Genomic DNA, 16324 nt, shown 5'->3' with positions numbered 1-16324 from the left:
TATTAGTCTCTCTCTCCAAAAGACACCAGGGTTGTTTCAAGCAAAGCAAACTGTTACAATTCTTAATTGCATAAACTGTACATAGCATATTTATTAATATATAATTATATACACATATCTAAATAAAAAGAACTATGTTATCTGACTGTTGCCCTAAGCCACTGACTCATCAGCCTGAAATCACTTCTGTTCACATGCTCTCAAAACAGCATCTAATTACAAAAGGCAAGCCAGCCCATTGGCAGAAGCTATAACTTCATTTTCTTTTAAAACAAGGAAACTCCATTAAATGCAGCCAAGGAATCACTGCAGATATAAGTCCGGAGAAAAGGGGTGGAAATTGCCGAGGAAGGAAGCAGTTTAAAGACCTTTTCTAGTGTGGTGAATGAGCAGCTGCTAAAAGAAAATAATTAGTATCTGTACTCCACCAACAATGAAGTTCTCCGATAACAAGCAGGTAGGAAGAGAATCTTGGAAAGGCCTCAATAAAGGCCAAATGTCTATGAATCTGCTTTTCAAAGAATGGTAAGTTTGCCATACTAATGAGACCATCAATTCATCTATTTTCTAGCTTTCCTTAAACAGGATGCTTATGTGCTGGGAAAGCACAGCTGAAGTAACCAAAATGCCAGACAGTCCCTTGTGTATAGGACCATGCCAATTCAACGCTTCCCAAGCGCTTAATTCAAATTCTGAGAGGAGGAATTGGTAACAACTGTTGGTTGTTAGATGTAGTATGACTGATACTGCAGGTGCCCAGGGAATGAGAGCTGGGAGTTCCAGGCTCCATTCAATCACAGTCAAGTCAACCTATCTGTCGTCACATCTGGCCTTAATTATTGAGATGAGGACACCGATCTGACATCTAATGCCATGATAAAGAAAGAAAGAGGGAGAAAAGTGAACCAGGGAGAACAAAAGGAATTCACAAAACAAACAGAGACCAGAACTCTATTTAAAAGCCAATCAGTATTTGATCTGATATGACAGGACCAATAAAATGCTGTGCGATATGCATTTTGCATACTAAATGTGTACCCCCGAGGTGTTACTACCCACTTGGTGGCCAGCCAAGCAGTTGCAGAGTCAGTGATACCAGAGGCAGCTTTGGAATTCTGCTCACTAGACATAAAGCACACTGAAAAGGAAATGTATACATTTACTTTCTAAACAACCTCACTAATTTTTGAAACTTGCATCAGTTTGGATAAAGCTCTTCCTTCTGACCTTCACTGTAAAGCTACTCTGTATGATTTTGCACCGGTGCACCAATTTTGAGAGACATGCCTTTTGTCAGTTGTTGGTCAGATAAATGGCAATGTAGAAGGCAAACTTTACATTGGGAGGTAATCAATTTACAAAGTACCAATGGTCAAACTCCAGTTTAAAGCTATGTAAGACCCTAAACTGAAAGCACCAACAAGAAGTGAAAATTAACTGGAAGTACAAAAACAATGAGAGAGAAGTTAAGAACTAAAAAAGAAAGACAACTGAAATGGAAAAGATACATGTTAGGTTTTTTTCACCTGTTCTGCATCACCTGATTTGAAAGCTATGACTCCTTAGAAAACACAAAACCACCTGAGGGGCTGCTGTTGCAAGTATGAATTAAAGTGTGTGATGTTTTTAATCATATAATGCACCTACATTACCCATCCTGTGCTTTTTCAGTTTAATGAAGAAAATGAAGCTTATTGGGTTCTCACTTGGGTAATACAGATTTTAATCCCTTCTCATGGCCTAGACTGCAACATCAAACAGTTCAGTTTATCTACCTTTTTATTATTATTTTATATATATATACTGCTGCCCAAGGACTGAACCAGATATGGAGGGACCTTAGGCTGGTCTGGACAACCCATTTAGAGCTGATTTCTTCATTAAGATTTCTTTAAAACAAAAGAAAGTAAAATGCCATGGCTCACATATGACCTATGCCTGGAAAGGCAAACAGAAAAGTGCAGGATATCCAGCCAGTGGAATAACAGATGCAAAGCTTTCAGTATATTACACATGCCCATATTAATGAGCAAAATATTTGAGGAAAGCAACAAGAGTAGAAGCAGTTAGGATCACACCAGGAACATATGCAAAGGTACAGACCGGACGCACAGTTACTTGAAATTCTAATGCTAGTTGTGAAGCCCGCTCTCACCTTGCACATATGGTCCTGTTTCAGGGTGTTCTCGGACTCGAAGTGTGTAAGGTTTCTTTCGGTCTGATTGTTTTAACAAATCTCGGACACGCTCATTATAAATTTCAAGAAAACTGAAAAGCAAAAAAAGAAAAGAGGAATATTAAATGCACACGGCAAAAAAAAGAGAAAGCATGTATTTAGACGATGTCACTACCTAAATCTGTAACTACAGATCTTTGATGATCAAGGTAATGAACTCATTTTCATTATCTCTGTTACTGCCCGTTCCCATGCAGTGCACGTAGAAAGAAGTCATAGTAGCAAACTTCTAAGAAACAAGAGGTATAGAGTATTTTATTAAAAAATTCATAAAATATGCTTTTTTAACATCAGTGAATTCAAATCCCCAGATTTCCTAACATAATGCTTCATTAGTTCAACGGGAACATAAGTAAGTTGAGCATGTAGGATTATGGCTCAGATTTACGAGATAAACAAACAGGAAATCAATGTTTAATGCACTCCTATTTCAGCTGTCTATACAGAAGTGAACAGACAACGTCCAAAGAAGTATACCGAGACAGAAAACTAAACCCAACACTTTCTCATCCTTCCTCTGTGTTCTCCCCCTTGTTCCAAAATGATTATCATCTGAGAAAACAGAAACAAAATAAACTATTCTTTACTTTGTTTGATTACAGGAATATGTTATTGAAAGCATTCATAGCATTGCCCAAAACAGGAACACACTTACCTGACCTTTACTCTGCAAGATGCTGTCTGGCCTGAGTAATCATCCTTCCTTGAAAAGAGGCCCTGCACAAACCAGAAGTTTATGTAAATTTTAAATCCATCAAGAAAATCTAGCTGCTTAAACAAATGCAATTGAAATAAAAAATAAGTACCTCACATATACGAGGCGTCAGCCCAATGGATGCCTTCAGATAACAAACAGAAAAAAAATTAAACAATATACTTGCTATCACTCTTGCAAAACTGATTTTTAAATACAAGCCAAGTTATAAGAAAAGGACAGAATCACAGAATCACAGAATGTTCGGGGTTGGAAGGGACCTCTGTGGGTCATCTAGTCCAACCCTCCTGTCAAAGCAGGGTCACCTACAGCAGGCTGCACAGGACCTTGTCCAGGCGGGTCTTGAATATCTCCAGAGAAGAAGACTCCACAACCTCCCTGGGCAGCCTGTTCCAGTGCTCCGTCACCCTCAGAGGGAAGAAGTTCTTCCTCATGTTCAGACGGAACTTCCTGTGCCTCAGTTTGTGCCCATTGCCCCTTGTCCTGTCACTGGGCACCATTGAAAAGAGTTTGGCCCCATCCTCCTGACACCCACCCTTCAGATATTTATAAGCATTTATTAGGTCCCCTCTCAGCCTTCTCTTCTTCACACTGAACAAGCCCAGCTCCCTCAACCTTTCATCATAGGAGAGATGCTCCAGTCCCTCAAAATCCTAGTAGCCCTCCGCTGGACTCTCTCCAGTAGCTCCTCATCTTTCTTGAACTGAGGAGCCCAGAACTGGACACAGTACTCCAGATGGGGCCTCACTAGGGCAGTGTAGAGGGGAAGGAGAACCTCCTTCGACCTACTGCATTAGGAGGAGTGTGGCCAGCAGGTCGAGGGAGGTTCTCCTTCCCCTCTACTCTGTCCAGTTCTGGGCTCCCCAGTTCAAGAAAGATGAAGAGCTACTGGAGTCCAGTGGAGGGCTACGAGGATGGTGAGGCGACTGGAACATCTCTCCTACGAGGAGAGGCTGAGGGAGCTGGGCTTGTTTAGCCTGAAGAAGACAAGGCTGCGAGGGGACCTAATATATACTTACAAATATCTGAAGGGTGGGTGTCAGGAGGATGGGGCCAAGCTCTTTTCAGTGGTGCCCAGTGACAGGACAAGGGGCAATGGGCGCAAACTGAAGCACAGGAAGTTCCGTCTGAACAGGAGGAAGAACTTCTTCCCTCTGAGGGTGACGGAGCACTGGAACAGGCTGCCCAGGGAGGCTGTGGAGTCTCCTTCTCTGGAGATATTCAAGACCCACCTGGACAAGGTCCTCTACAGCCTGCTGTAGGTGACCCTGCTTCAGCAGGAGGGTTGGACTAGATGACCCACAGGCGTCCCTTCCCACCCCTACTATTCTGTGATTCTGTGATACTGGCCACACTCTTCTTGATGCACCCCAAGATACCACTGGCCCTCTTGGCAGCCAGGGCACACTGCTGGCTCATGGTCAACTTGTCATCCACCAGGACACCCAGGTCCCTCTCCACAGAGCTGCTCTCCAGCAGGTCCATCCCAAGCCTGTACTGGTGCATGGGATTGTTCCTCCCCAGGTGCAGGACCCTGCATTTGCCCTTGTTGAACCTCATCAGGTTCCTCTCTGCCCAACTTTCCAGCCTGTCCAGGTCACGCTGAATGGCAGCACAGCCTTCCGGTGTATCTACCACTCCTCCCAGTTTGGTGTCATCAGCAAACTTGCTGAGGGTACATTCTAACTCTTCATCCAGGTCATTGATGAAGAAGTTAAACAAGACTGGGCCCAGTACTGACCCCTGAGGGACACCACTAGTTACCGGCCTCCAACTAGACTCAGCGCCGCTTAAGACAACCCTCCGAGTTCTGCCTTTCAGCCAGTTCTCAATCCACCTCACCGACCACTCATCCAGCCCACACTTCCTGAACTTCCCTAGGAGGATGTTATGGGAGACAGTGTCGAAAGCTTTGCTGAAGAATCATAGTGCAGCATTAAAGTAATGACTATGAACAGCATGGCCTGCTGAAGCATCTTGCACGTGAAACACTGCAGGGACTTGTGTGCTGTGTAACATCAGGTGTCTTAGCTTCAGTGCAAATGCTATTTATAGCAAAAGTCATTTTAGAGCAACTTATACAGCCTTGATGAGAAGTTTAGGGGCTTGGGTTAAATCCAAGAGCTGTTTGATGTAAAGATACTGGACATACCTATGCCAGAGACGCTGCAGTCTAGATGAAGCCAGGCCAACACTGGAACTAGCTTGATTGGTCATGAATATTTTGGGTTTTCTTTATTCTACTTTTATTTCTTTATGCTATGGCATCACAGAACAGGCTTAGAACAGCTTTATGTTCTAGATTTATGAATCTGGTCTCTCAGAGAGTAATGACATATGGGCTGCTAACAGTACCCGAACTAGCTGATTTAAACTTTGCCCAAACAGTCTATATAGCACTGAAGTAATGATGTGTTTTTGTCTGATGAACTGTTCTTATGACATGATTGTTCACACTTTAGCGATTGCAGTCCCAACACGCCCCGAGAAAAACTCTAAGACTTAGGTGGAATCTGCTTGCTGAATAGCATGGAAAAGCTTTTAGATGGCACACTTGAAATGGTGCTGGGGGGAGCAAGTCCAGGGTCATCAAGTGAACCACCATGGACAAAAGTTCAGTTTATACCAAACACTTGTTTCTTCCTAGTTTTGAACACTCTTTCACAGTGAATACATGTTATTAAACTTCAGATCAAAGCAGGATTTCACTGGAGAAAGAAATCACTTTATAAGCCAGAAATCTCTTAGAAACTCTACACCTGGAAATTTCCTTGGAAATAATGATAATTTCAAGATGTGGCCATCCTGAATTGCTAAAATATTGTCAAAATAATGTAATACAAATATCCTAGTTTGTCACCTATTAATCCTAATTTTAACAATTATTCAGGATTTCATGGAGATAAGCTTGATTTTGCATAAAATTAATGGAGAATCAGGTCAGGATTTAATAAAATCCTATTGCTGATGTCTGTGGGGAAAATAAAACTTTAAAAATCCAAACTCTTGTTAAAAGCACAAACTGTGCCAGAACACTCTTTTTCTTATCTTCAGGGTTTGAACAAATTTTACCCTTATTTAATCTCAAAAATTGAATCCCATGGGTGTAGGAAATAGTGGTCCACTCAGGCAAACTGTTAAATAAAATTTTTCTTTTTTAGAAGAATATATCACCAACAGCCAAGAATATTTATAGATAGAGATCAAATTGCCTTGTGTTGCAGCAGAATGCAGGAAATTCTCAAATGACTCCATCAATCTGAGTACCAAGATTAAAATACACTTTAAGTGGTTCCTGGTAGACAAGAATCTTTAAATGTAACAGCTTCTGCAAACACCTTTCAAATACATTTAAAAACTGGAAGTGAAGCAAGTATTTCCACAGGCCAAAGGATAACTTCTGCAACAGATAAACATCTCAAGTAGATAATGAAGCCTATTACAAAAGTATTCCTGTGAATTGTATCCAGGTTTATTTGTGACAGTAATTTAATTTCAGCATAACTAGACTGCCAAAAAATTTCAAGAGAATGAATACTTTGTATTATCTTAAACTATGCATTTCTAAAAACCAGAACTATGTGGCGTATAGATTTGTTTTGTCTTCTAACATGGCCATAAGATTCACATATAGTAAGATGAAGGTTATCTGAAATATTTAAACTACACCATATTTTCTAGCATTTTTAGCTGATGCTACATTATTTACCTAAATGTAAAGGCTTGACTCTCATTTTATATATATAAATACAAAGTAAAACACGTATAAGAATTCTGTTTAACAAGCACCATAATCGCAGTTTAAAAACAAAGCAATGGTTCTGCTGGACATCCTGCCCTCAACCCTAAGTGTAAAATGAATGGTGTAACTCACAGGTGTTCCCATCATTGTGTAAGTTTTTCCTGAACCTGTCTGTCCATATGCAAAGAGGCAGATGTTGTATCCTCTGAATGCACCAGATAACACAGACGTGCCAAGGTCCTGGAACACCTGAAAAGACCAAATGAAATGAAACAGTCCATGAATAATATGCCTTCCTATAAACATTGCATTATCGCGGATCTTGCAGCTTTAATAACTCCATGGGAAAAAGGATGTTCACAGTATTTGTCTTTCTAATTTATCAGATACAATGTTAAGTGCCCAGCACTCACTTCTTAGATCTTCCTCCAGATGCTAGTATGCCAAGTACAGTGCTGACACCAAGTAGCAGTGTTTAATTGTGCTTCCCTGTCTGCTATCTCTTATTTTATTCTTGGACTGTATGAATTCTTGAGGATCAACCCCACTCCAAGTTTTTACAATCCTCAGCACAAATCTGAGAGCAAGGCATGATCAAGTCTCTTTGACGCAATGACATTAACAGAAGCATTAGGCATCAGAATTACAAGTCAAAAGCAGAGCGAAGTCTAATCTGTAGTCTGCAAGCAGATCTCACCCAAGCAATACTTCTATCTGACCCATCTGGTCAGTAAGGGAGACCACCAAAGGCTAAATACTTTATTTTCTGTTCATGCCACAAGCACAGTGTCATGCCTTCTTCTGCTCACTAATACAGAGCCAGGAACTGTTACTATCAAATCAGTGTAAGCCCCTAGGGGCTTCCTAAGCTTGCACTGGTCACACTGTGGCTGCAAAAGTTGGACCTTCGCACCCAGACTACCTGTACAGCAGGGTCTGAACAGCAATTCCTTCTGCTTTCCCTGTTCATTTTTTCTGAGACGCAGCTGCCCCATGTTATGACCCTGTTCTCAGCACATCAAAGCCTTGTCATAGACCAGCTGAAAGGACACCCGGTAAGGTTTTCTAGGAAGTATACAGTGGGTCAAAAGATTCCAGTAGGCAGTCTGCCGACCCCTTATCACAGCTCTGGCCTTTCAAAATAAATGTTACAAATATTAATGGTTTTGCCATTCATGTAGAAAACTAACTAGCATATATATTGAGATGCATGTGATTTCAGTGTTTCACTGCTGTGAAATCTCATCTGCTGCTAGCTCATTTGCTTCTCCAATGGACAGATAAATGTACTAAACACAACACAAAAATCATTAGTAAAACATATTTCATAGATATCACCACTTTACCTAAACTCCACAGGAAAGAAATTTAAAATCCTCTCCTGTGATTGCTATTTTCAGATCATATTTCAACTCAGACTGAGACAAGATGATAATTTCTAGCTGAAGAACCAATACCATTCCCATTCGGCAGAATTTGGCTACCCCCACACGTATTTGTAAGGGTATGTGGCATGTCAGAACATCTGCTTCCTTAGGATTATCAGATCAAAGAACTTTGCCATTCAAAGAGTAATAGGGAAAGTCATAAACAAAGCACATGGACACAAATGTAATAGACAAAGGATAACAAAGATAGTGAAAAACTCTCTGGTCACTACTGGACAGGCCATTATGAAACTGAACCATAGCTTTTAGAGGGCCAACCTGGACTTCATAATGAACAAGCTGGGTGAAACAAGAGGGACAGGAGGATTTGGGGTATCTGAGAGGGGCCTGAGGGCTATGCAAAACTTATTAAGAAATGTTTAAAGCAACTGAGTCGGGAAGGAGAAGGGCTATAAAAGGGGTTCCTTTTAAAAAAGCAGCACATCAGTACACTTGTCTGACTGAGCCCTGTGCATGATCACCAGAGTCTATCCTATTTTGTTATTAAATCCTTTCTTGATGATCTTTCCACGTAACCACACTCTCTACCCCATGTATGAGTGCTGTAAGGACTAGATGCCAGCAGCTGGAGAGACTGGAGTGAATTTGGGGCCAGCAATGGAGTCAGAAGATCTCAGGCCATCATGTCAGTAGTGCCAACAAACAAAGCCAGTGAGAGCCTCAGTGTTGGTAGCCAGCGTGGCCATGGACCTAAGGAGCATGGGTCCAGGGTGCTAGCTACGGGGGAGACTCAGGGGAGTAAATTCACAGAATCACAGAATGGTAGGGGTTGGAAGGGACCTCTGTGGGTCATCTAGTCCAACCCTCCTGTCAAAGCAGGGTCACCTACAGCAGGCTGCACAGGAACTTGTCCAGGTGGGTCTTGAATATCTCCAGAGAAGGACACTCCACAACCTCCCTGGGCAGCCTGTTCCAGTGCTCCGTCACCCTCAGAGGGAAGAAGTTCTTCCTCCTGTTCAGATGGAACTTCCTGTGCTTCAGTTTGTGCCTATTGCCCATTGCCCCTTGTCCTGTCGCTGGGCACCATTGAAAAGAGCTTGGCCCCATCCTCCTGACACCCACCCTTCAGATATTTGTAAGTATATATTAGGTCCCCTCTCAGCCTTCTCTTCTTCAGGCTAAACAAGCCCAGCTCCCTCAGCCTCTCCTCAGAGGAGAGATGCTCCAGTCGCCTCATCATCCTCGTAGCCCTCCGCTGGACTCTCTCCAGTAGCTCTTCATCTTTCTTGAACTGAGGAGCCCAGAACTGGACACAGTACTCCAGATGAGGCCTCACTAGGGCAGTGCAGAGGGGAAGGAGAACCTCCCTCGACCTACTGGCCACACTCCTCCTAATGCATTCCAGGATCCCATTGGCCTTCTTGGCAGCCAGGGCACACTGCTGGCTCATGGTTAACTTGTCATCCACCAGGACACCCAGGTCCCTCTCCACAGAGCTGCTCTCCAGCAGGTCCACCCCAAGCCTGTACTGATGCATGGGGTTGTTCCTCCCCAGGTGCAAGACCCTGCATTTGCCCTTGTTGAACCTCATCAGGTTCCTCTCTGCCCAACTCTCCAGCCTGTCCAGGTCACGCTGAATGGCAGCACAGCCTTCCGGTGTATCTGCCACTCCTCCCAGTTTGGTGTCATCAGCAAACTTGCTGAGGGTACATTCTAACTCTTCATCCAGGTCATTGATGAAGAAGTTAAACAAGACTGGGCCCAGTACTGACCCCTGAGCGACACCACTAGTTACCGGCCCCCAACTAGACTCAGCGCCGCTTAAGACAACCCTCCGAGTTCTGCCTTTCAGCCAGTTCTCAATCCACCTCACCGACCACTCATCCAGCCCACACTTCCTGAACTTCCCTGGGAGGATGTTATGGGAGACTGTGTCGAAAGCCTTGCTGAAGTCCAGGTAGACAACATCCATGGCTCTCCCTTCATCTATCCAGCCAGTCATGCCATCGTAGAAAGCTATCAGATTGCTCAGGCATGATTTCCCCTTGGTGAATCCATGCTGACTACTCCTGATAACCTTCTTTTTCTCCACTTGCTTGCTGATGACCTCCAGGATAAGCTGCTCCATCACCTTTCCCGGGATGGAGGTGAGGCTGACCGGCCTGTAGTTCCCTGGGTCCTCCTTCTTGCCCTTTTTGAAGATTGGAGTGACATTGGCCTTTCTCCAGTCCTCGGGCACCTCTCCTGTCCTCCAGGACCTCTCAAAGATGATGGAGAGTGGCTCAGCAATGACATCGCCAGCTCCCTCAGCACTCGTGGGTGCATTCCATCGGGGCCCATGGATTTGTGGACGTCCAGATCACTTAAGTGATCCCTCACACAGTCCTCCTCGACCAAGGGAAAGTCATCCTCTCTGTAGGCTTCTTCTCTTACCTCCGGGGCCTGGGATCCCTGAGGGCCTGCCTTGGCACTGAAGACTGAAGCAAAGAAGGCATTCAGTAGCTCTGCCTTCTCTGCGTCCTCCGTCAGCAGGACACCCGCCTCATTCAGCAGCGGCCCCACATGGTGCCTAGCCTTCCTTTTGCTGCTGATGTAGTTGAAGAAGCCCTTCTTGTTGTTTTTGACATCCCTTGCCAGCTTCAATTCCAGGTGGGCTTTGGCCTTCCCCGTCGCATCCCTGCACGCTCTTACCACATTCCTGTACTCCTCCCAAGTGGCCTGCCCTCTTTCCACATTCCATGGACCTTTCTCTTCTGCCTGATCTCCGCTAGAAGCTCCTTGTTTAACCATGCAGGTCTCCTGCCTCCTTTGTTCGATTTCTTTCTCAGGGGGATGCACCGCTCCTGAGCATGGAGGAAGTGACATTTAAACAGCGACCAGCACTCTTGTGCTCAAGTCAACAACTGAAGTCAACCTGAAATAATATGTACCCCGCATCCATGGTGCTAGCAACTGAAGCAAGTCTAAGTAGTAGCAATCAGAGTGAGACTGTGTGTCACCACGTTTATGTCCCAGCTACTAGGGAAACTGGAGTGGTGCAATGGTCTCTGTCAGCAGCCTGAGAGGGAACCACAGGTCCCAGGGCCTGTGTTGCAGGTGCCAGCTACTGGGGTGGCTGATGTGAAGCAAATGAAGGTCTCGGCATCAGCACCTGGAACAGGGAAGTGCTGCCCCCAGGGCCTGTGTGCCAGCTACTGGTTTAGAAGGTGGAGGGGCAGAGAGGCGGCTGGAGTGCTGATATGCATCAGCACTGGGGCGTGTAATTTGTTAGCAAACTTCAAACTGGATGAGCCAGGGAGCAGGAGGTCCAAAGTCCAGGCAGGAATATTAAATAGGAGTACAGTCCATGATGATAGTCAAGGGATTCAGGGCAGGGGTGCTTGTGAGCATATGCACGTTTGCTAGTGAGCAGCAAGCTAGGCTATCAGGCAAGCAGAAGACCTGTAGCACAGTTAAGAGGGCCCAGGGTGCAGGCAAGGTTATTCAATAGGCAGAGGACCTGTGTTGGTATTTGAGGGATCTGCTCTCCAGATCTGGAGACCAGGGGTATGTGTGTTTTCACTAGCAAACTTCAGCTGTGATGGGGTGGATGGTTGTGTTTGCTTATGTTTCATGTGTGTGCTGGTAGTGTTATACGTGGGTGTTGGTGAAGGCAGTGCTTTCTGGGGCCGTCTACGTAGGTGGATGCATCAGTGTCCTACATCCTCTGTCCTTGTCAGTGTTTGTGGCATACACACTGAGATTCACTGCTGGTTGAACTTGCAAAGGGGAAAGCAGCTGCCTTCTCCATTAGTGTGGGACGGAGAAACCTTCAGGTACCCAGGCACACAGGGCTGGCCTCCAGGGGCTGGGCAAGAGGAATCCCCAGGTCCCAGAGTCCAAGAGAGGCAGTGACCTTATACATGCCTTAACTGTATCAAGTTTATTATCAGGAACAACTTATCCAGGGTCTTAAATAACCAGATCAAAGCCAAATGGCCAGAATATACACTGAGAACAAGTATTCATTTGCAGCACATCTGGCTAGTAATTCCTCACCAAGGACAATATGCCATAAAAAGGTCAACTTTTATGGACAAGAAGGGGAAAAAAAAGTAATACTATTAGCAAAATTAATCAATGGCGTGTAGTTGATGAACAAGTGAACAAATAACTGACATACTAGAATGATGGTTAAAAGTTATGCTGAATACACCGGTCTACCACTTTCACCTAATCAACAAACACTGCCCAAATTCAAAAAAGATTATCACACTGCTTTTACAAATATCAGTAGATACAGAGACATAGATACAAATTATTTGTCATCACAAAGGTTTAGAATCTTTATAAAGACGCCAGAAGTGCACAAAAAGACAGAGAAGGGGCGTAAGAAATGAATGGTGGAGAAGAAAGCTACTGAGAAGCACTACGAAATGTCAATTTTAAGGTGACACTATGGAAGGAAAGTGCACAGTTTAAGAAAAGAGAAGAGTGAAGCTTGCCCCAGGGACTTTAATAGCCTGAGTGTTAGCATCAAAGGGGGCTTAAAAAAGGGCTAGGCAAAAAAATTGAAAGACAGCTAAGAAAGCTATACATTCACAGCCCTAGGCACAGGAAAGATGAAAAACCAGAGCAACAATCACAAGGCAGCTTCTGAACCTTGCAGACAAGGAGGAAAAGCTGTATTTGACATGGTAAGGGGAAAAGGAAGTTTATTCTTTCCAGCAGCAGGATGGGGTTACCTCTCTCAGAGCCATTACAAAAGCAGTGCTTCTGTTACCCACTTCAGATACAAATGTTTCCCGATTCCACAAGAAGAACTAAGAGAAAATTGCTCCTTATAAATCTAGTACATATTGGAAATTATAAAATAAGACCATAGGCAGCACTTTGTCCATGAGACTTGCTTTCCAAATTGTGGGAAAAATGTAACTGGAGGGATTAGGCTGGAAGTTGGGTTTTCTTGGAGGTTGCTTGTAGCAGTGTTTCAACATGTGTTTTTACTTATATCCCTTCATCTATGGGAGCCCCACTTAAAAATAATAATTGAATAAATGTATCAAACTGTGCAATTAGCCCTGTTGCTTTTATTTCACTCGATCAGTATGATTCAGAGGCTCTGACTACAATGGGATTTGTGTCCCAGTGTAGTTCCTGCTTCTGAACTGAGAGTCACTATCTGTTCCAGTGATTCAACAATAGTCGTGGAAATCTTCTAACTAAAGAGGCCACCACAGGTAACAGCCAGAGCTGAACAGCACACCACATTTGACCGTAAGCATGCCACTGCTTTAGAGCATGGTGATAAACATAGAGCAAGGTACATGCTAAACACGATGATTCTCAAGTTTCTCCTTTCAGTAATACTGATGGACTCCCTCTAACCTCAATAAAGAAAGAGATCAGCCCCATATTTACAACATCACTATAACAGATTAATCCAATTTTCTTCAATAAAGACATCTAGGAAAGCATCTGAGCATTAACGGCAGCAATGCAAATCACTGTATATGATTCTTGGCAGGAGTCATCAATCAACACAGGATACAAGTAAATTTCATTGATGTTGTACAACCCATAGATCAGTCTCATGAGTTCAGAAATCTGCTTAACTATTCCCCTGCAGTAAATCTGTACACTGACCAAGGACAAGACAGGAGCTCACAACTCAAATGAGCATGCAGGCCAATAAAGACTCACCAGTTACATCAAACTTCAACTAGTGGCTTTATACATAATCCCCCCCCCCCCTTTCTTGTGTCTCCTGAAATTCTCTCCTGGATGCTTCAGGCACCCACCCACCCTCCACTGCTTCCTGCCATCCTCCCATGTATCTTCACATCCACTCTCTGCTGTCCTTGGTCCAGAGCCGGGACACAATGTGTACTGTTTTGGGGGAAGAGGATAGGATTGACCAGTCAGAACATGGGACACTGTCAACTGCTCCAGCAGCTGCCAGCTACCAGTGGAGATGCGTACAAGCCTTGCACCAAATACCACAGACTGATTCTCAACCTGGCAGGCCACAAAGAAATACCCTGTAATTTAAATCTCTGTCATGAACTGCATGTCATACAGTCTTTTAAAATGTGGAAGAATGGCACCTTCTTCCAAATGTCTTTTGTGTTACTAAACAGTCATTGTCTTCCTCCTGGCCATTCCGCCTGCCCTCTGCACCCCAACTTCCAGAATTCGCCTCCTATCTGCACTTCCAGCTTTTCTACTTTGCTGCTTAATATTCAATAGTAAAATGATCACAACATAATTCTTGAGTCACTTACCCTGCTTGCCTAAGGCCTTCCTCTTAAGGTTGTGCTGGCATAAGAATTCTCCAGTGTACACTGAACTTTCCCTCAGTAGAAGCACCATTAGGATCTCTTCCCTACCTGGTTGGCACATAAAACTTGCAGGAACCTAGTATCAGAGATCTCTACCCCTCCTTCAAATTTGGTTCAGCCTAGCCAGTTTGTTCAAGAATTATTGGAAAACATGGGCCAAAACCAGACAGCCACTGTAAAATTGCATTTCTTCAGAAAATCAGGGTAAGATTCTACCTATTCAGCAGAGACTAAGATTTCACAAACTGATTTTATGCAGATTCTGCCTGCTCTGGACATGCTCCAGTTCATGAGGTGAGAAGGACTTTCATCCACATTCCAAACTGGACTGCTGTGGGGCAGGACATCTCTAACACAGGACACAAAAATTCAGAGCTGGAGAAAGAGAAAGTTCCTCCTGTGTGAGTGGCTCAATGATTTTTCAGTAGCTGGACATGTGAACATAGGGAGGAGTAAAGAATTTGATCTAAATTCAATATGGCAAGAGCTACATTTGAAAATTGACAGAGGACAACTGAGTAAAATAATAACCACTGAGAACCAGTAATACTGAAGGGAAGGAATGAAAAAAGGATGGGACCGGTAAGAGATTTGAAATAAGGAGAAGAGGGTGATGGAGTCAAACTGGACAGAATTAAGGGAAGAAAGGTGGACTAGTATCCATTGGGAGCAACAAATCAGTGGGAAAGAGATTGAGTTTGGAAGACAAAGTGCGGAAAACCATTGGGTTGGGTTGATACGGATGACAAAGAACAGGGACAAGAGTGTAAAAGGCAGACGTTTGTAGATCTGGAATCCAAAGGGGGTAGGATCTGGTGGCAAACCAAATGGGATTGAAGTAGTATAAAGAACAGGACTAAGAAATGGCAGGATGCGTTATCTAGAAGTAATAGGAGCAAGGTGAGTCTGTGCCCACTTCCCTTCAGAGTATCAACACTGAATAAATTCAGAATTTTGTGTGGCTCATTGTACACAGAAGTGGCCTAAAACCAGGTTGTGTGCTCCATATCATTTTAGAAACCTGTACTTCACATGGTAGAACCTCTTACAACAGGGATAAATACAGCCTAGAGAAGTATCTTGATGCTGTGATAGTTTCCTCATTACGAGCTGTCCTCCTTTCTGAAGGTTCATAACAGATCTTTGAGAGCTATTAATTGATCTAAGTAATAAACAAATATCTTCACAAGGTGGCAAGCCTTTGGGACAGCAATGCTAGCGATGTCACCTGGACATTGAAGTTGGAATTTTACAGGAACTGCATTTTATTTCTAGCTCTGTTGTTGAAACTTTCGTACAACATTGTGTAACTCATTTAACATTTTAATGGTTCAATTTTCCTGCAGATAAAGTAGGAATAATGCTATCCATTAGCAGAAAATTTTGGGATGATCTCACTAATGTTCATAAAACTCCTTGCGATCTTAGAACATCCATAGTAATTTAAGCCACCTATGCAAAGTATTGGACACTCTCTCTCTTGATGTACATTGGACTCTCTGAAAGAAAAACATTTAATTCTGAAGTCCCAGTGTTCTATTATATTTAGTCTCTATTAAATACACATGGCTACTCAGACACTTCAACTCAAATATTTTTCAAATCAGTCCTTTTTGAATTAGGCCTTGAGAGAAGATGTATTATTACAAACAAAACTGGATCACTCTGAAAACAGTGTCACAACCCTATGATGATAATGAATGAGAATTTTAAAAATTAATTACTGAAATCCTATTAAAAGCTGATTTGTACTGTTTTGTCTTTGTTCTTTCTAGTAAATTACTCTCCTTTTGTAAGGATAAATTACAACTCATTTAATTGAATGTAGTCTCAATTTAGTTGAAAAGCCTCTTTGTTTTGGTGTACTGCAGAAAAAAAAAAGTGAAGCACAGCAACACATTTATGGCTTGTTTAAAAATAAAG

The 16324-nt window shown here is 43.2% G+C and overlaps 1 protein-coding gene across 2 annotated transcripts in view; it reads right to left on the bottom strand.

Annotated features, from left to right (window-relative positions):
• Window positions 1-16324, bottom strand: part of STARD9 (StAR related lipid transfer domain containing 9) — a 120353-nt gene that overhangs the window by 55379 nt on the left and 48650 nt on the right. For both annotated transcript variants that reach the window (XM_075427414.1, XM_075427415.1), the window contains exons 4-7: window positions 6826-6942; window positions 3043-3075; window positions 2892-2953; window positions 2156-2268 (exon numbers count right to left, since the gene is read on the bottom strand). In XM_075427414.1, coding sequence (XP_075283529.1) covers window positions 2156-2268; window positions 2892-2953; window positions 3043-3075; window positions 6826-6942 — 325 coding nt within the window. The remainder of the gene's footprint in view (window positions 1-2155; window positions 2269-2891; window positions 2954-3042; window positions 3076-6825; window positions 6943-16324) is intronic.

The sequence above is a fragment of the Opisthocomus hoazin genome, chromosome 7 (genome assembly GCF_030867145.1).
Source record: "Opisthocomus hoazin isolate bOpiHoa1 chromosome 7, bOpiHoa1.hap1, whole genome shotgun sequence".
In the NCBI taxonomy this organism is placed as follows: Eukaryota; Metazoa; Chordata; class Aves; order Opisthocomiformes; family Opisthocomidae; genus Opisthocomus; species Opisthocomus hoazin.
This window is presented reverse-complemented; position numbering and strand designations above follow the sequence as displayed.